Source organism: Propithecus coquereli, unplaced genomic scaffold (assembly GCF_000956105.1).
Source record: "Propithecus coquereli isolate 6110/MARCELLA unplaced genomic scaffold, Pcoq_1.0 Scaffold119, whole genome shotgun sequence".
Lineage (NCBI taxonomy): Eukaryota > Metazoa > Chordata > Mammalia > Primates > Indriidae > Propithecus > Propithecus coquereli.
The window spans coordinates 4,131,504-4,152,711 of record NW_012135969.1 but is presented as its reverse complement, the minus strand read 5'-3'; the positions used below and the strand labels follow the sequence as shown (position 1 = coordinate 4,152,711).

The following is a 21,208-nucleotide window of genomic DNA, read 5'->3' as shown; positions in this document are numbered from 1 at the left end:
GTGTCCATGTCATGAGAGACTGAGGAACTGTTCCAGACTGAAGGCGAGTGAAGAGACATGGCAACTAAATGCAATGTGTGATTCTCTTGCAGTAAAGAACATGATGGAGAAACCTGGATGGGGTCTGAGGATTAAACGGTAGTAATATATCAACATCAATTTCATGGTTTTGATGGTCATACTGTGGTTATGTAGGAGAAGGTAGAACACACGCGCTAAAGTATTCGAGAGTTGCAGGGCATTATGTCAGCAACTTACTCTCAAAATCTGTGTAAAAAAATAGTTTTTTGATTGTATTGCAACTTTTCTGTAAGTTGATAGTGTTTTTTTTTTAAGTTGAAAAAAACTGCTAACTGAAACTTTCAACTGCACACTGAAAGGATTCTTAACAGGAAAAACAAATAAAGAAAGAAAACTAGCTCAAAGGTTTCACATGAGCAAGCTTTATGTGGGAACATCTTTTAGTGACTACACAGCAAGGTGGCTTTTAATTTGGTGAACTAAAGGCAAAAAGTCCTGGTCCCCTGAACCTTTTAAACCCTCTGACAATGACATTTAAATAGCTCCCAATATTTTTTCAAGTCCCCTCTGTGTACCGTAAATAACACCAGAAGTAACTTAGTATAGTTCCTAAAGGAAGACAGCAATTCTGACTACCCTAGAGTTCATAACTTAAAAGAGTCATTAAAAACATCTATAGTCAGGCCACATGACTGTTGTTCTTAAGTACTAAGAAATACTTAAAACACAAGGACAACACAGATTGAAATACATTTTCACCCTAAACTTAAAGATCTTTATAAGAACATGAAGCCCATTCAAAGATAATAGTGGATTGATGGTGAAGGAATTCCCAGCTTGCTCAATATCTCTAAATGCAGCAAACCTTTTTAGTTTTTAATTAACCATTTTGTAATTTCTTCACATTTTCCCCCCACGCAAAAACCCACAAAAAGTTTTCATTTGATGGGGTCTACTGGGGTCTTTTTAATATGTAGGCAGTCAGCATAGCTTTAAAATATTTTCCAAAAGAATGTTCTAGAAAGCTAAGTAGGAAGGGGCCCTATATTGCCTTTGACAGAAATATAGTTTCCCAGGCCGGGCACAGTAGTTCACGCCTGCAATCCTAGCACTTTGGGAGGCTGAGGCAGGAAGATCGCTTGAGCCCAAGATTTTGAGGTTGCTGTGAGCTATGATGACACTACTACACTCTAGTTCAGGAGACAGAGTGAGACCTTGTAAAAAAAAAAAATAATAAAAGAAAGAAAGGAAGGAAGATATATAGTTTCTTGTACTGATGTTCATACATATCAGGTAAAAATGATGGAAGAATCTTGGAGTGGGTTCGTTTTGTTGAAATATTAACCTCATCAATTTTCTCCTTCTCTCCCATTACTTCAACAGGTATAGCGTGCTCCTGCCTCAGGGCTCTTCCCTCTGACTGTACTGCTCCTCCCCTAGATGCCACCTGGCTTACTTCTTTTCAGGTGTCTTCTTAAATGTCACCTTATCAAGTAAGCTTTACCTAATCATCCTATATAAAATGTCATCTTCCACTGTCACTCTTTGCTCTTACCTTGCTTTGTTTTTCTTCATAAAATTTCTTCATTATCACCATCTTTCATTTTATTTTTATCTGTCTCTCCCCACCAGAATGTAAGCTCCGTGAGAACAGGGATGTTGTCTGTTTTGTATGCTATGTCTTCAGCCACAAATGAGTGCCCACTCAAGATGGACACTCAATAAGCATTTGTTGAATAAACGCATTGCTTTTTACATCCCTATCATTGATCCCTGTGAACACTCTAAATCAAGGTTCAGCAAACTATAGCTCACTGCCTGTTTTTGTATGGCCTGTGAACCAAGAATGGTTTTTACGTTTTTTTTCTTTTTTTAAATTTCAAAATATTAAGGGGGTACAAAAGTTTCTGTTACATGGATACACTGTAATGCTGAAGTCAGGGCTTTCAGTGTGCCCGCAATAAAAAGGAATGAAATAAAGTCATTCACAGCAACTTGGTTTTTTACATTTTTAAATGGTTGAGAACAAATCAGAGGAATATTATTTCATGATACTTGAAACCTTTATGAAATTAAAATTTCAGTGTCCATCAATAAAGTTTTATTGGAACACTCATTTAAATACTGTTTTTGGCTAATTTTGTACAACAGCAGAGTTGAGGGGTTGCAAGAGAGACTATATGATCCGCAAAGACTAAAACATTCACTATCTGGTCCTGTACGGAAAAGGTTTGGGGAGCCCTGTTCTAGGTCTATTACCAATACTAATACAGTACTATCCAATACAGTAGGCACTAGCCACATGTGACTATTTGTTTAAATTTAAATTAATTAAAATGTAAAATTTCCTTTCTTAGTCACACCAGCCACATTCCAAGCACTCAACAGAACATGTGGCTAGTGGCTACTGTATTGTACAGTGCATTTTAAGAATATTTTCATTGTCACACAAAGTTCTATTGCACAGCACTGCTCTCGTATCTAGACTCTTTCGATGCTGCTTAGGATACCACTGCGAAGCTATTTAAACATTAAAAACTTCGCATCAGTGCAGCATTGTTCATGATAGCCAAGATAGGGAATCAACTTAAGTGTCCATCAGTGGACGAATGGATAAGGAAAATGTGGTATCTATACACAATGGAATAGTATTCAGCCTTCAAAAAGAAGGAAATTCTGTCATTTTTGACAACGTGGATGAACCTGGAAGACATCATGTTAGGTGAAACAAGCCAGGCACAGAAAGACAAATCTGTATAATCTCACTTAGATGCGTGGAATCTAAAAAAGTCGAACTCATAGAAGGAAAGAGTAGAATGACAGTTGTCAGGGTCTGGGGATGGGGAAAACAGGGAGATGTTGGTCAAAAGGCACAAAGTTTCAGTTAGACAGGAGGAGTAAGTTTTTGAGATCTACTGCACACCAGGGTGGCTATAGTTAATAATAAGGTATTATATATTTCAAAATTGCTAAGACAGCGAATTTCAAATGTCTCACCACAAAAAAAGATAAGTGAGGTGATGGATATGTGAATGAGCTCATATACATATATCAAAACATCATATTGTATCCCATAAACATATATAATTATGATCTGTCAATTAAAAATAATATGAATTTTAAAATGAAGTAAAATAAATTAGAAACTAGAAAGTAAGAAAAAAAAAACAAACCTCTGGATCAGGAGAAAAGAAGAAAAGCAAACCATGTATAAAACTTAAATATCAACTAAAACTTTAAAAAAAATTATACCAGAAACAGTGTAACAATGATCATTTTCAATCATTACTTCCAAAACCCTGCCATTGGAATTTCTGGAAAAAGTTGTGGTTTTAATTAATGCAGTAATCAATGAAATTAAGCATTTAGACAGCACCTTTCACACAAAACACTTTACAAATTTCACTGATTGAAAAATTAATGTGACTTTTCAGAAGGCAAAAATACCCCGCCACATGATGCCAAACATCCAGAAAAATATTTTAAACTGTACTTACATGCATGTGTACAAATATATATTTAGCATCATGTTTTCATCAGTATTTTTTGGTATGATTAGATAAAACCATTTTCTTATCTCATTTAAAAGCCAAAGCTGTAATCTAGCAGAAAACCTTAGTTAACAAACACTCTTCCATATCTTTGCACTTCTGCCCTTCCCACACACAACTAAATAATCCATCTCGTGGTATGTTTTAAGGTTTAAGTAAATTGTAAGTGTATTCCGTTAACATCGTACCCCTTAAATAACAAATCTTCTAAAGGATAGAACTATTCTATTACTGAGATAGCTGACAAATACATCAGACTGTAAAAGTTAAAGTTTATTTCTTTTGTAGCTTTCCACAGCACTCTACTATTGATAGTTATTCATAGCTGTACTAGCAATCTCAAATTGTTTTCTACTGGTATGGAAAATGAGCCTTCATCACGTGCTTACGGAGAGATGACAATTTCAAATTTGTTTTTATCCCTTCAGATTCTCTTTTCATTGGCAAAGATGCCATGTAAAAAAATTTCACCAGTTAGAATTTTTGTTAAGATACCAAGGTGTTTCTCAGATAGTCTAGCAGTTCATACGTTACCAAATGAAAAGGTGCAGATTACAAATAAAATTTAAACTGTGAAATGGCAGGAGTCTGGTTAACTGATATTTCATCAAAGTTCACATGTGAATGCTTTACCTCTTAGCTCTAATATAAATTATTTATGAACAAAACCAAATATTTACATTAGCAAAAAAAAATGTGTCACCATGTTTTTAACTCAAATGGGTTATAAATTTGCCTTCATTTCTAATACTGTACTATTAAATAATTATCGTTCAATTAAGAATACTAGCTAGCAAAATTTTCCTCTTAGTTTCAGAGATCAGATTTCCACTCCATGGTCTATTTTCCCAGTAGGAAATGCAGGCACTAAAGGAAAGCAAAATGTCAAGTCTCAGAAAGAATCCTGTTCTGAGTTTGCCAGCTGCCAGCAGTTCTGGTGCCTGACAGCTGCCAGAAATGTCTCTTAAATGTTGACATTCCTTTCGATCGTCATAATAGTAAACTGACTCCCTTATCCTCATGCCTTTAAAAAAAATAGTTTCTCTTATCTAAAATGCCCATTTTTACTTTTGAACTGCTTTGGAAATTGAGGCACTGACTACAAGAATGTTTTCATAATTGCAACATTAACACGTGGGACAATAAATGTGGCAGAGATGTGTTAGCTATCATTTCTGAAAAATCCCTTACCATTTCTCTTTATCACCACCACATACAATAATTCCTGGAATTCTACCATTACAAGAACAGTTCTGTAGAATGAAAATGATTCCTGTAACCAATGAAATTAGAATGTTAGGATTGAAATGGTTATCCTAACTAGCTTAGCCCTCCTTCTCCTGCCACCTGATGCTTGACTGTCCTCTAATATTCCTTCACTGGGTGGTACAGCTGCTGCTTCAACACTTCCAATAATACAGAAGTTATTCCCTCCCGTTTCAGAAAAACTCTAGTGGTTAAAAAGCATTCTTCCTGGCCGGGCGCGGTGGCTCACGCCTGTAATCCTAGCACTCTGGGAGGCCGAGGCGGACGGGTTGTTTGAGCTCAGGAGTTCGAGACCAGCCTGGGCAAGAGCGAGACCCCCGTCTCTACTAAAAATCGAAAGAAATTAATCGGACAACTAAAAATATATAGAAAAAATTAGCCGGGCATGGTGGTGCATGCCTGTAGTCCCAGCTACTCCGGAGGCTGAGGCAGGAGGATCGCTTGAGCCCCGGAGTTTGAGGTTGCTGTGAGCTAGGATGACGCCACGGCACTCTAGCCGGGGCAACACAGTGAGACTCTGTCTCAAAAAAAAAAAAAAAAAAAAAAGCATTCTTCCTTAAATGTAGCTGAACTCAAATTTCCTGAAATGCCCATTTCAGCCCCTAGTGCAGCTAGAGAACGTAAAGGATAAGTTATTACTCAGATGTTACCGCTGAGTTCCCTGACCATGGTGAAAGCTTTCTTCTAAATCTGTTTTTGTTCCCTGTGGTCCTCAAAAAATGTGGCAACAAACACCCAGCCTAGTAGTGCAAAGAGATTCCTTTCTACCTCATAACATTTCTGGAAGATAATTAGGTACAATGGCATTTATTTTCCACATTTTATAGACAAGATCCAAGACACAAAGAATGACAAAAAATGTAAAAGTCAAGTAATTGCCCAAGGGCACAATGTCAGTGACACAGTAAGAGAAGCAGGATTCATCTTCTGAGTTTCATTGCTGTTTCAGAGAATTTAAATCATGTTTTTAGATGCCTTCCTATATAGATTATCGATCTTAGAAGGCCAGAACTAGAAGAGATTTTAGATCCAAATAATTTCAAATACCTCAAATGTGTATTATTGTTGATTGAGGGGAAAGAAAGATTAAAAAAGCAAAGAGCATGCCTTATAGTGAGAGTAATCCCCCCAACCATGAAATACTTCTCTCCCAACTTCCTTGCACTAAAGCGAAAGTTAAGAAATATCAAGACTACTTGTGTAAGTACACCAGATCAAACACAACCCACCTTACTATTCTAGTTCTTCCTACCCTACGCTACCCTATTTTTTAAATAAAGTATTCCATTTTTTCCTCTAGATTAAGTGTTTAACAAAGAAATTATAGACTGTGAGGCACAGGTGAATTGCTGACAATTGCAGCTAAAACAACAAATTCAAGGTCTAGTATTAACTCTCCTTGAAAGTCAGTTATCCTGAGCTATCCTGACCAAGTTGTAGAAAAAATATGTATATGTTTCTATTTTACCTTGTATATCACATGCTACCAAATGAACATGCGGAGAGAAAAGAAAGAATGAGTATTTCATGTCATTGTTATTTTTAAAAAAATGCTTGTGTTAACATGATTGAATCTAACATATTCAAATTAAGACTTTTATTTGATAACTGTAAAATGCCTAGCTTTTGCTATAAAATAACTGGGGCCAAAAACAGCATCATTAATTTGAAGTGGATAGACCTAAATATCAAAGTTAAAACAATCAAACTTCTAGAAGAAAACATAGTTTCCAGAGGAGAACAGTAGAATATTTTCATGGCCTTGGAGTAGGTAAAGATTTCTTAAACAGGGCATAAGGAGCACTTAATCGCAAAAGGAAAAAAAATTGATAAATTAGTCTTCATTAAAATTAAAATTCTATTTGATTAAATAGATTAAGAAAAATAAGTTACAGACTGGCAGAAAATATTTGCAATACACATCTGACAAAGTACACATTTCCAAAATATAAAAGATGCCTAAAAATTCAATAAGAAAAAACACAACCCAATTTAAAAACAAAAAATCCAAATGACCAGAAGACTTTAGGCACTTCAGGGAAGAGGATATCCAAATGGCCAATAAATGTAATAAAAAGTACTCAACATTATTACTCATCAGAACATGGCAAATTAAAACCACAATAAAATACCACTACACACCCACAAGAATGGCTAAAATTAAAAAGATTGACAATAGCAAATGTTGACAAGATATAGAGCAAGTGGAACTCTCAGACATCACTAGTGGGAGGGTGAACTGGCCCAACCACTTTGGAAACTTTCACAGTATGTGTCAAAGCTAAACATACATCTATATGATGACCCAGAAATTCTGGTCCTACATATATATTCAAGAGATATAAATACGTATATGTCCAGCAAGAGACATGCTTAAGAATGTTCATAATATAGCCAAACATTAGAAACAATCAAATGTCCATCAACAGCATCATGAATAAATTGTGGTATGTTCATACTATTCAATAATAAAAGGGAATGAACTATTAATAATAACAACATGGATGGATCTCAAAAATCGGTAAAGGAAAAGAAGCCAGACACAATAAAAGCATAATACTGTATCACTAATTTATATGGAATTCAAGAAAGGGAAAAGCAATCCATGACAATAGAAGTCTGAATAGTTTTCAACTTGGGGCAAACGGAGATATTAACACAAGGAAACTTTCTGAGGTGATGCAAATGTTCCATATCTTGATCTGGAAGGTTGTATTATAGATTTAAAAAAGATAATAAAGCTATATACAAAGATGTGCACTTTATTGTGTATGTTATTCCTTAATTTAAAAAAATCCATTGAACAATCAAACATCCTCAAATATCTAAAATCCTAAAATTCAGAGATGCAATTATACCAGAATCTTCCCACTTTTGAAAAAACTTTGAATTTCAAGGGTTTCTCATGAGTCTGCTATAGAATTTTTTTTTTTCTTTTTTGAGACAGAGTCTCACTCTGTTGCCCTGGCTAGACTGAGTGCCGTGGTGTTAGCCTAGCTCACAGCAACCTCAAACTCCTGGGCTCAAGCGATCCTCCTGCCTCAGCCTCCCAAGTAGCTGGGACTACAGGCATGTGCCACCATGCCTGGCTAATTTTTTCTATATATTTTTAGTTGTCCAGATAATTTCTTTCTATTTTTTTCAGTAGAGACGATGGTCTCTCTCTTGCTCAGGCTGGTCTCGAACTCCTGAACTCAAACGATCCACCCGCCTCGGCCTCCCAGAGTGCTAGGATTACAGGTGTGAGCCACCGCCCCGGCCTAGAATCTTTATAAATTATATTTTACCAGCCAGACATGGTGGCTCACGCTTGTAATCCCAGCACTTTGGGAGACCAAGGGACCAAGGTAGAAGGATCACTTGAGCCCAGGAGTTCAAGGTTATAGTGAGATATGTTTGGGCCACTGCATTACAGCCTGGGTGACACAGCAAGACCCTATCAAAAAATATGTATATATATATATATATATACACCAACCATTGACTGAATGGGCTCCATATAGCTTAAAAATTCTCACGGTGAGGAAATTGATTTACATGCCGTGTGCCAACTAAATATGAAGATATTTTCAGTGACAGCTAATTCCTCAAACTTCCCTGAGAACTGGGATTTCAAAATCGGTTTCAATTTTGATCTTCTTTTTTTTTTCCAATAAACTTTAGCTACAGATAGTGTAAATGTCATTCATCTTTGGAAAACAAAAACAAACAAAAAAAATCTCTCTTAATCCACATTTTTCTCCAGCAACAGCCCTAATGATTTCTCTTCTTCACTTCATAGCTAAACTTCTGGAAAAAATGGTCTGTTATCAACGGTTTTACTTCTGCTGTTCCCATTCCCGATTTAACCACCTTGGTTTCCATCCCTACCACTCCACAGAAACCACTTTTAGGGCACTGGTAAGTTTTATGTTGCCAAAACCAATTCACACTTTTTGTCCTTGTCTTGCTTGATTTCTCCGCCACATTCAACATAGCTGACCACTCACTCCTTCAATGAAATATCCTCCTTTCTTGAATTCTATTACACCACACTCTGCCTCCTGTTTTCCTCCTGTCTGGCTGGCTGTCTTTCTCCTTTGCTGGCTTCTTCTCCTTTACCTGACCAAATGAGGTATTTTTTAGTGCTCCGTCCTGAGCTTTCTTCTCTCAATACATTCTCTGTTTCGGTGATCTCATTCATTCCGTTGGCTTTAAATATCACCTATGTTCTGAGAATGACCAAATTCCTATCTCTAGCCAGAACTCTTCTTTAGAGGAGAGATCCCCGAGCTTGCCCCTACCATTACTCAGATCCCCCACCTTGCCCCTACCATTATTCTCCATTTTAGCACTCTTTTTATTTCCTTCATAATAACTTAGCGTAATTTCAATTATTTCAGTTGTTGTTACTTGTTTTTTGGTCTGTCTTCCTTACTTGACTAAATTCCATAAGGGCCAAAGCTTTGTCTGTCTTGTTCACCACTGTATTGTCAATATTTTGCAAACATGGCACGTAACAGGCATTCCATAAATATTTTCTGAATGAAGAATGAATGAAAATTTCTGACTTTTGAATTATATTCTGAAATAAATATTGTATGACAAGATTCATCAAAATTAAATGCTGTAAAATGTTCATTGTTCAACTATCTTTTAAAATCAGCACTTAAACAACAAAAAATATATGCTAAATACATATATGAAGATGATCCACCACTGATGCAACATGTGCTACCAGAGTGGTGACAGGTTTCACTGATACTGTTCAAAATGTGGGCAATGCTTGTCAAACTTTAGTGGGCACAAGAATTCCCTGGGGATCTTGTTAAAATTCAGATTCTGATTCACCAAGTCTAGCTGGAGATTCTGCATTTGTAACAATTCCCATACGATGCTGATACTGCTGGTCCACAGTCCATACTTAAATTAGCAAAAATCTAAAGAACCCTTGTAAGTGATTTGTGAACTAAGCTGAATGTTTGCTGGGTCCTAACTTTGTGTCTAGTATTATGCAGGGTGGTATCATACACATTATCTTATTTAAGCTATGGGGGGCTCTCATAGTATAGTAAACTCCTGTTTATCTAGAACAGTGGTTTGAACCTTATCAAGACCTAGTGTCCTCTTTTAGAAAAAATATTTCATAATGCCTCTTTTACCATTGTAAATTAAATATAACATATCCCCATAGCTTTTAAAAAAATAAAGTCCCAACTGTAATGAAAAAGTTAAATCAGGCCGGGCACGGTGGCTCACGCCTGTAATCCTAGCTCTCTGGGAGGCCGAGGCGGGCAGATTGTTTGAGCTCAGGAGTTCGAAACCAGCCTGAGCAAGAGCGAGATCCTGTCTCTACTAAAATTAGAAAGAAATTAATTGGACAACTAAAAATATATAGAAAAAATTAGCCGGGCATGGTGGCGTATGCCTGTAGTCCCAGCTACTCGGGAGGCTGAGGCAGGAGGATGGCTTGAGCCCAGGAGTTTGAGGTTGCTGTGAGCTAGGCTGACGCCACGGCACTCTAGCCCGGGCAACACAGTGAGACTCTGTCTCAAAAAAAAAAAAAAAACGTTAAATCAATGAAAAGTAATGATAAAAAAAATGGGGAGAAATCAGGGGGATAATGAAATATTAATGTGCATATAATTCTTGATTTTAATTATAAAACTATTTTCTTTAATCAGAAATAGTGATAGGAAACAGATTTTTTAACTGCCAGTGAGATAACTTTGGCAAGGATTATAACTTTAAAATGGTAAAGTATATATTTGCATAAATATTCTACACAAATAAAAACAATGTATATTTTAAGAAATTTCAATTATTAAAAGTCTTTTAAGATATTGTGCAAAAAAAAGAAAAGTAATGATAATAAAATAATACATATTTCAAGATGTAAATGTACAAGAAAAATTATTCTAGAAGACAATAATAAAGTAGGCAGATGTATTCGTAGAATTACCATGAATGCAACAGCTAAATGCAAAAGGATGCAGGTTGCATCAATAATGGTAAAAGAGTCTTGCCACTGAACTAAACAAAAGAATCATCCTCCCTCAATGCAAATGGTAGTTGCAACCCTAGACAATTTAGAGTATACTAAAACCATCCAAAACTACTTCATATTTAAACATAAAATGAAATTTGAATCTTAGAAGTCATTAGACACAAAATGTCACTAAGTTTCAGAAAAGGGAGAAAGTCCACCTAGAATAAGGGATGGTTTCCTAAAGGCGATGGCATTTGGAATGGACCATTATGGATGAGGATTTCAATTGGCATGACTGTGGTGCTATTAACAGTGCCAGGAAGTCAGGGGAAGTTGGTTTGGGTTGGAGAGAGAATTAGCTCATTTTTGGACTTGCTGAGTTAGAAGAATAGCATTAGAAAAAATGAGGAGTCAGGAAAAGTGATGTGTGTTCAGGGAACACTAAAGCAGTCCAGAGTAGCAACATTAGAGGACAGAGGATACCACTGGAAAGATATATGGAAGCTACATTGTGGAGTATCTTAAATGCCCAACTAAGAAATAACTTAAAATGGTTTTTGAGTAGGGGAGTAACTTGATATTTCAGTAAGATCATTCTGGCAGCAATCCTCAAGATAGATTAAAAGAAGCAGATGCAAGGTTACCAGTAGAAAAAAATATGTAACAGCCTGAATCAGTAGTTTTGAAAATGTGTTCTATGGAAATCCAGGGTTCTGGAGGGCTGCTGCAGGTGCTGATCTATGGCTGGAAGAAGACAGGCCGAGCAGTAGTCTCTTGCTCCCTCCCCCCTCTCTCATTTGGAGCACCATGTTTGCATCTGATCACACATAAGATTTTGGTATAAAAGGGCATTCCTGTGCTAAAAATAAGTTTTTGTCTTGTTTTTGTGTCCACTCCTAATTCTTGGTGAACTGTATGGCTAACAGTGAAATACCCCAAGGTCATCATGCAATCACCAAGCATCACTGTATAGAGTAGTAGCTAAAAGATCTATAAGCACTATATGAATTCCTAATATCAACTTATTCAATCGTTATTTGTCCTATTATATAGATTGTACCTCCCTCCTCAAATTAGATTACCCATAAAAATTTTCTAGTTGTTTAGGTTTGGGGCAAGTAGAACCACATTAGATTATTACCACATTAGATTATTGATGTTTGTAATAGATAACTATGCAGTCCTTTGAGAATCTCCACGTTCCTTTTGTTGATACGCGCACACTATGCTATTGGCTTGGCACACTTAGAAGCTATGTGCTTGTTTGTGCACGCTGGTCTCCTAGCCCTACTAATTCAAATTTTTTTTTTTTTTTTTTTTGAGACAGAGTCTCGCTTTGTTGCCCAGGCTAGAGTGCCGTGGCGTCAGCCTAGCTCACAGCAACCTCAAACTCCTGGGCTCAAGCGATCCTCCTGCCTCAGCCTCCCAAGTAGCTGGGACTACAGGCATGCGCCACCATGCCCGGCTAATTTTTTCTCTATATATATATTTTTAGTTGTCCAGATCATTTCTTTCTATTTTTTAGTAGAGACGGGGTCTCGTTCTTGCTCAGGCTGGTCTCAAACTCCTGACCTTGAGCGATCCGCCCGCCTCGGCCTCCCAGAGTGCTAGGATTACAGGCGTGAGCCACCACGCCCGGTCCTAATTCAAATTTCAACTAGGATTTTTTTTTTTTTTGGAGGCAGAGTCTTGCTCTGTTGCCTGGGCTAGAGTGTTGTGGCATCAGCCTAGCTCACAGCAACCTCAAACACCTGGGCTTAAGCAATCCTTCTGCCTCAGCCTCTGAGTAACTGGAACTACAGGCATGCACCACCATGCCCAGCTAATTTTTTTTTTTTTTTAGTAGAGACGTGATCTCACTCTTGCTCAGGCTGGTCTTGAACTTCCGAGCTCAAGCAATCCTCCCACCTCGGCCTCCCAGAGTGCTAGGATTACAAGCATGAGCCACCACACCTGGACTTTCTTTTGTATATATTTTTAGTTGTCCAGCTAACTTCTATTTTTAGTAGAGACAGGGTCTTGCTCTTGCTCGGGCTGGTCTTGAACTCCTGACCTCGAGTGATCCTCCCGCCTCAGCCTCCCAGAGTGCTAGGATTACAGGCGTGAGCCACCGCACCCAGCCCTTGAACTAAGAGTTTTATATACATTATCCTATTTAAATTTTTACAGAAGCTGTAACATTTATAAATTACCAAGTATTACTATGTTCTTTCAGGGACACTGATAAAGTGTCAAAACAGCAGGTTACATTCATAAATGCCAGGGGTCTAGGTCTATTTTATATTGAATTCTCATTTGCCAAACAAGTCACGATTTTATTTCTAGAATGCATGAAAAATGTTAAAATGGTATCTCATCCTAATTCTTTCATCCACTCAAAAAATATTCTCATTAATTCTGGAAGATTTTGTTTTTATAGTGGCAAGAAAAAGTGTTAGTTAGGATTGTCCATAAACTCTTTTGTCCTGTTGAAATGATTCACAAACCAAAAGAGATAAAGAACCAGTTGTTCATATCAGTTATGAATAATTTCTCTCACCTGGCCCCCTTGATTCCACTGGCACATAATTGCTTTGGACAAATGTTTCTTGTAGGCTAATGGGACATCTATTTCTCAGTTTGAATGGTACATCATAACATCCATGGTAGCCAGAATGGAATTAGGAAGCTCTAGGTTATGAGGAAGTCATTTAGCCTTATGGACCATGGGTTTAATTTCAGACAGTAATAATTTCTATAGAACTTGTTGAATCTTAGACAATACTGGTTCCAGAAACTATTTAGTAGGAAGGTATCTGCTTCTATATCAGTAGTTTTTAAACCTTTTAAAAAGAGCCATTTCATTTTTTCAAATGAAATCTTATATGGATTACCATATACAAAACCAGTAAAGGGGTATCTTGGTAATGTACAAGTATAATAATTTCAAATATATAATAATTACCAAAAAGTCAAAAATGAGAACAAGTAGGTTGTTCTAACAAATAAAAAGTAGAAACCTAAAGCTATGGATAGAAAATTACAGCTTTATCAATTAACTGCAACATGTAAATTATTTCTATATTTTGTCTTATTTGCCAACATGGAAAAAATTGAAGACGCATACATATAAAATACTATTACCACCCACAAGTGCTTCACCTTATTATTTCAGAATAGTTTTTCATTAAACTATTCCCAGAAACTTGAAAAAGGATGGTAAGTAATTTTTGTTTCAAAGTTGAATCACTAAAAATATTTAACATTCATATTCTTTAGTTCTGAACATAAAAATCAGACAAGTACCCCAACCTTATAATAAGCATTTAAGATTTTTATAATATATAATCACAATGTAACAAGTTACATGTCCTTGTTAGTGAGTAGCTTATTACTATACTGTGTGAAAAAGCAAATCCCAAGCCACTGAGCGTGAGCCTTTCCATGCAGTTAATTAAGTACAGGGAATAGGACAGTTAGTAATATTCTTACTCAAATAATTTTACATGAGCAAATATACACAGGAGAAAAAAGACCAGTGCAGAACCACAATTTTACTCAAGTCACATACATTAATATAAAGTTTTAACATTTTCAGATTTGGCAAAAAAGTCTTATTTTGAGGCCAGAGGATAAATTTATACAGTGATAGTCTTCAGTGCATTAAAACTTGGAATTTTGTGTGAAATTCAAATGAAATTTAAATTAAGTTGGCCCCTGAAGCACATTTGTAGAACTATCTACATTGTATGCAAGCATATAAAACAATTATTAATGAGCGCTAGAAGTTGGGGTCAAGTGATTTTTTTAACTACAGAGATAGAGACAAATGATGGCAAAAATGATAAGTTGTTAAAATATTATAAAAATAAGTAGCTCCCAGTTTTCCAACAGGAGCTACTGTCCATCAGCTATGATGTAAATCCAAATCTATAAAAAAATTTATAGATTGGTGAGAGTGATCATTTTCTCATATCCACAGACTCTATGACAAGTATTACAGGAAATTGTTCTGATTTATCAAATATTCTGGTAAGTCAACAGTCTCTCAAATAAATATCACTTCTCAAATGAACTGATATTGTTGTGATAGAGAACTCAAATTAAGTGATATAAATTATTCTCAATTACTTTAAGAATCAGAACATTTGTTGTGAGGAAATGGTTCATTGTGGAAATTGTAGTGCTTCACTGCAATAAAGAATGTATCAAAATTTTTAAACAAAACCCAAAGTTAGAAGGCATTATTATCATTTTTTTCTAGAGCAGAGCCAATATTGGGTTAGAAAAAAATGGTAGCATTCATCCCCTTGGATTTAGCCAACACCTCAATCTTTTCTACTAAACCTTTAACGGCATCTTTGACAAATCAACCAGCAAAATTAACCAGTTTCAATGTCACTATCTTCCTTCCTCTCTTTACCATAAAAGATGAACAAACAGTCAAATGACCAAACACACAGGCAACTCATTCACTAATTTATTTACTAAATATGTCTGCAGTCCTACTATGTGATGGGGACTAGGCTGGGTACTAGTTATCACTGGTGATAAAGAGATCCCTACACTTTGGAAATCAAGAGTCCAGAAGGGGCTACTAGTGTATCAGTGACCAAAATAAGCAAGAAACCTAGTTAAATAATACTCAGATAATTAAGACTTAAGAGTAGAAAATATAGTTCTATATTATTTCATCAATGATGCTATTGAAATGTTTTCTATTTCGCTTACCTTAAAAGTCTCCTTTATAAACCCACAAATAACCTGATGTGCCTGAGAATACCCATTATAAGTACAATTTGTGATATGTTGCCAATTCTATTGTTATAAAATATCAAGCAGCAAGCTGATTTTGAAGTATTGACAATGAGTAGAGAGTATAGTCCTATAAATGCATTGTATTATTTCATATACATCATTAAACACCTAGTTTTTAAATATCTCCTGGATGGGACACATATCCAGTATAATATGACATCAATTCCATATTATTTTGATTTAGTCTATACCATTTTTGACTACTAATTTTTTTAAAAAATAAAATTTTAATTTAAAAATCTTTTAATCTTGGATGCAAAAAGCAGATTTCAATTAGGATCTTTAAGGTTTAAAGTATTTTGATGGATTATATAGTAATAATAATAAAGTTATACATATGTCACTTTTCAAATAATCTACATATCATAGAAATATATTATAATTATTGTCTCATTATTTCATCTTTTTTTTTGTGACCCAAAAAGCCTTGGGGTCATCCCTATGATTTTAAATCCTAATTATTATAAATGTACCAGTTAATAGAGATTCATATTTAATAAAGGCTATATAGCGAGTGAACTCTACGGCCTTGTGATGTTTAGGGTCTCTTTTCACAAAAATTAATGAATCCTTAGGACACAAAAAACACTTACTGAGCACCTACTACTGGCAGGTTTCTATGATAATCACTCAGTTCTTTTCATACATAGTCTAGAAACTACAGCTTAAGATGAAAGTCAATTAACATTGGATGTCTGATAAAAGACCTACCAATAATCTTTTAGTCCTAAATAAACATAAGTATATACATTTATATATGAATGAAAAGTTTATAACGATGTATTTTAAAAGTATCACTGGAAAAGTTCATGCTAATTTTATGGCACTATCTATACCTTACTGATTGAGAAGACAAATTTCTGCTCATATTTGATGCATATTTTAGTGGACTAATATGTGATCCTGAAATCTGCTTATGTAAATTTAATAGGTAAGATTTGGCTTTAAGTGATAGTCTAGCAAGAACTATTCAATAACATTTTTGTTTTCCAAGCTTTGTTTTTCAGTTATACAATTTAAGTAGTTTAAAAATTACTGAGTTTTATCAAATAATTACTACTGCCAATCTCCTAATTACAAAAATTATTTAATAAAATGCATTATAATAAATATAACAAAAACTACTTTTCAGTACTATTTTCTTAATTGAATGCAACAAATTCTAAGGGCCTTGTATGAACCAGGACAGTCCCTGGAACTGAGCATACAAAAATAAGACATAGTCTCTGCCCTCCAGAAACGTAATGACCAGAAGGGGAATAAACACCCAAATCAATAAATATTTTAAATACAATGTGGCAGAAGTATACGCAGAAAGAAAAGGCCCTTAGCCTACTTGGAGGGAGGTTAGGAACCAGGGAGGGGTGATCACTAGAAGGCACTAAGAGAAGGTCATCAGAAAGAGGTCACCCCTAGAGCCCTCATAGTGGTGATGTCTGAGCAGAGTTTTGAAAGATGAATAGGGATAGTCAGGTAGGGAATGGCGTGAAAATGTTAGCAAAGACATGAAAGTGTGAAGTAGTATATTGGATTATCGGAAGCACAAATGGGAATTTTGAAAAATTATGTTCTACCAAGACCCCATGGCCTTTCTGTGGCTTTTTTTCCTTAAAACTTTCCCATTTTGTCCTCCATATTCTCATAATGGAGGACAAGTAAACTCTACCACCTGGAACTCTCTCTCTGTTAATCTCCAGCACGCAGAACACGGAAAGGGACCTGAAAACAAAAATATGGCTACCACAAAATCCATATAGTGAGAACAGAAGCTGACATCAAGGAGACAAAAATTGTACAATATTCTGGGACTATCTGGTGTAGGGGCATTCAGAATCCCTGCGAGAATATACCACACAATAATACATTGCTTGATGGTCAGAACAGTGACCCAGAGTCACCCAGATAAAGTTGTCTCTTGTGTACCCTGTTTATAAAGCAGTGGGCTGTGTAGTAAATACACTTACAAAGATCTCTATCCAATATTGTTAAAATAGAAAGGTTTTATAGTCAATGAGAAACCCGTCATTATCTATGAAATTCATATTTGTGAACCACCTCATTTCCCAACCATACCAGACAGGAGAGATGTTAATTACAGCACAAATAATAAAATTTATTTTATCTCAGTCTAGACCTTTTAAAAAAAATAATATTTAGCAATTCATAAAGAGTCTTTAGATCAAAAATATTTAGGGTCATAAATTGTGAGAAAAGAAAGAAGTTACAGCTTCTGATTTATTATATGCGTTAACTCTTCATTTTTACATGACAAGATTTCCATTTCAAACGCTGATTACATCTGACGCCTTCACACATAGAAAGTCTCGATAAATGTCTGTTGATGAATTAAATGATAAATGAATTTTTTAAATGATTTTATATGCTGAAGGAATGACTAATGATACACTCTTACATTTCACAATAACTGCAGTATATTCATTTGACCCCCAAATGAGGCAGAAAATAAAACTTTAGGTATTCCATAAAGTTTTCTACTTTCTTACATTGCCAAGAGAGGTATACACTATAGGTCAAATCTCTATTCTAGATTGAGACCAAAATATCAGGCTGATATAAAAATACTTTATTTTAAATATCAAAAACATGAGCTAAATTAGTCAATCTTTGGTGGTTATAGGAAACTAGTTATGTTACTACATCAAATACTCTGTCCTCAAGGACTTGACATTAGAATAGCCAAACTCACATCCTTTATCTTTTATTTCTTGATTTAAATGTTTAAGTTTTGTATTAAGCATACTCTATACTGTCTTTTTCTTCTTCTTTTTTTTTTTTTGCCTACAGTAATCTCATGTTCTTTAGTTTATACATTCTGAATTAAATTCTACACAAGTTTTCATTCCTTTCCTCTTCAGGGAGTCTTCATCCAGGCTTATTTAAAAGTCTTTGTTAGGACACCAATATCCTAAAATATGCTATTTAGTTTCTTTATTTCACATTAAACAAGTGAATTCGGTAGTATTAACATTTACAGAGAGACACTACTATGGATTTACACCATTCTGTACATTACTCTTGATAAACGATATGGAAAAACAGTGATGGAGTATTGATATGTAACTTCATAAAATTAAATTAATTATTTGTAAAAATTAAAGCATGAGAACTTTTTTTAAAAATTATTTTTCCCATAGTATACAGCAGCCTAACTTCTTTTTCCTGTTCCTGGCCAATGAAACCTTTACGTGTTAAAAATTACACTTCATAAACCTTTATTTAAATGTTCGAAGTGCAAAATTTTTAAGTTTTTTAAAACCCTGATAATTCAAAAAATTAAACCATAGTTTTTCATAATATTTAATAATTTCATGTACTCTAGAACTAAAAAGCTGCCAAAGATGAAGGTTCATTGTCAACAACAGATCCTTCAATAATTATGAAGAGATTATTATATCCACAATCTTCACAATATTTATCAAATTAGCGTGGAAATTAGTTAGGTGTCAGTATGTCATTTTTTAATAGAACAAATATTTTTCTCACAAATTCTGATTTTTCTAAATACCACCACCTCCCCTAAGTTTATGACACATCTGCCATTTTCAAGGTTTTAGACACACTTGTTGAGAAGACTATTGAAGAGTTTACAATCACATTATGGAATTTCAGTTATCCCAAAGAAGTACATACTGAAAATGTTTGAGAAGCAAGCATAGTTTTATGACTTTCAAAATTAATTCAAATAAAACTCTTAATGTGACCCTGATTTTTGCCTTTGGTATACAAGGCTCATTAGAAGATCGAGTTCCAAGGGAACTGCAAGTCCCAACCACTTTAAAGTTTACCTTTCCCATATGACAGCATTTACTCTTAGTAGAAAAAAGTAGTCACCTTTCATTCCAAACAGTCACTCTGATTAGCCTAATTCCAATGGACACTGAGAGCATGGACCAAAGAAAAAAAACCATCCAAAAGATTAGTTATTCCACCCCAGGTATGCTCCCATTTCAGGGATGACCCTAAGTGCTTTCCTCTGCAGATTTAGGGTTGACCCCTCATGTCTGACAACCCCCAAGAAATAAAATTGAGAAGTTATCACTTTACAAAGGGCGGGGGGACAGCAAATGAGGGCTGTATGACACGCTTTTCCCTCTGAAATATCTATTTACTTTTGACAAAAGAAATAAATAGAAACAAAACCGAGATTCAGAAGAAACTCTTTCTGCTGCGTGCATCAGTCGAGCTTCTCAAAGACCCCTTAGAAAAGAAGCGGGCAGGAGGCTCACCTTCCATGTCGCTGCCGGGCTGGGCTGGAGCTGCCACTGTGGCTACCCCGCCGCTCCACGTGCTCCTGCCGTCGCCGGGACGCGGCGCGCAGCTGGCGGGAGATTCCCGGCGCGGGGAGTCCCCTGGATCCGGCAGCCGCGTCGGCGCAGATTGAAAGAAAGGGGCAGGAGCCGGCGACCTGCCGGTGCGCGGGGTTACAGCGGCGCTGGCTGGCGGTGGCTTTAAAGGACGCTCACCGCCGAGCGCCGCAGGTTGCGCGCCTCCAGCCACCTTTTGAATGTCAGGAACCCCGATGGAAATGGCGCATCAGTAAATTGTTCCAAAATGTCTATTTCAGCAGGATAATGGATAAGAGAGTAATATCACATTGTGTGTGTGTGTGTGTTGGCGGCGGGGGTGTAGGGGAGGGAGGGAGTCTGCATTGCTGTCTTGGCAAGCTCAACTTCAAAGATGAGAAACTTTTTGTCTAGATTGGGGGATGATAACCATGAAAACCATCAATGAGAATTCACTTTATTCGAAGTATTATTTGTTTTCTTTTCCCTTCCTCAGTTTTTCATTTCACATGATCAAAGTTTTTGGTCCAATTTGGAACTTCGGAAAGTTCAAAAGGCACTTTTCATCAACTCAACTTTTTAATTTTTAGAAGCAATTCTCTCAGTTTTGTTTTCTCTCTGGGAACTACTTGGTTTATTTGCCACCACTCACAAAATACTACTCGCTGTATACAGAGTGTTTAACAGCGTGTATTTTTCTACTACACTGCCTTCTTCCAAATAGGACACCTTGTAAAAATGCATGTATTATATATCAGAAAAGCAAATAAACAAAGTAGGGCTAAAGGGAGGGGGTGGTAAGATAGTAAAATTAACTTAAAAGTGTTAGTACTCCGAGATGTACCAGTCAACATCTTTTTCCAACATCTTCTCCACTTTATAGAGGTAAAGCACACATTTGACTGTAGGGATAGGAACGTGGAAGTGACCACAAAACAGTTTTTCAAAGCAGAATTTTTCTTCACAGTGAGGTCTAAGGGACATTTTTCAGATGAGTCTTTTTTTTTTTAAGAGACAGGGTCTCACTCTGTCACCCAAGCTGGAATGCAGAGGTCTGATCATAGCTCACTGCAGCCTCAAACTCCTGGGCTCACGCAATCCTCCCACCTTGGCCTTCCAAAGTGCTGGGACTACAGGTGCGTGCCGCCAGTCCTGGCTTAGGTGAGTCCTTTTAAAGACACCCAGTGTGTTGAAGTGGAAAATATAAGAATGATTGTCAAAAAGGCCATTGTCACCCCTGTTAGAAAATTATCAGGGTATACAAATATATTTGTGAGATAAGGTTAAGGGTTTGTGGATCA

The 21,208-nt window shown here is 36.1% G+C and overlaps 1 protein-coding gene across 1 annotated transcript in view; it reads right to left on the bottom strand.

The window, feature by feature from the left end:
• The window catches only part of LOC105822774 (zinc finger protein Aiolos-like), a 76,321-nt gene extending 56,464 nt beyond the window's left edge, over window positions 1-19,857 (bottom strand). Inside the window, exon 1 of the mRNA XM_012659810.1 lies at window positions 19,851-19,857. Coding sequence (XP_012515264.1) covers window positions 19,851-19,857 — 7 coding nt within the window. The remainder of the gene's footprint in view (window positions 1-19,850) is intronic.
• Window positions 19,858-21,208: the final 1,351 nt, after the last annotated feature.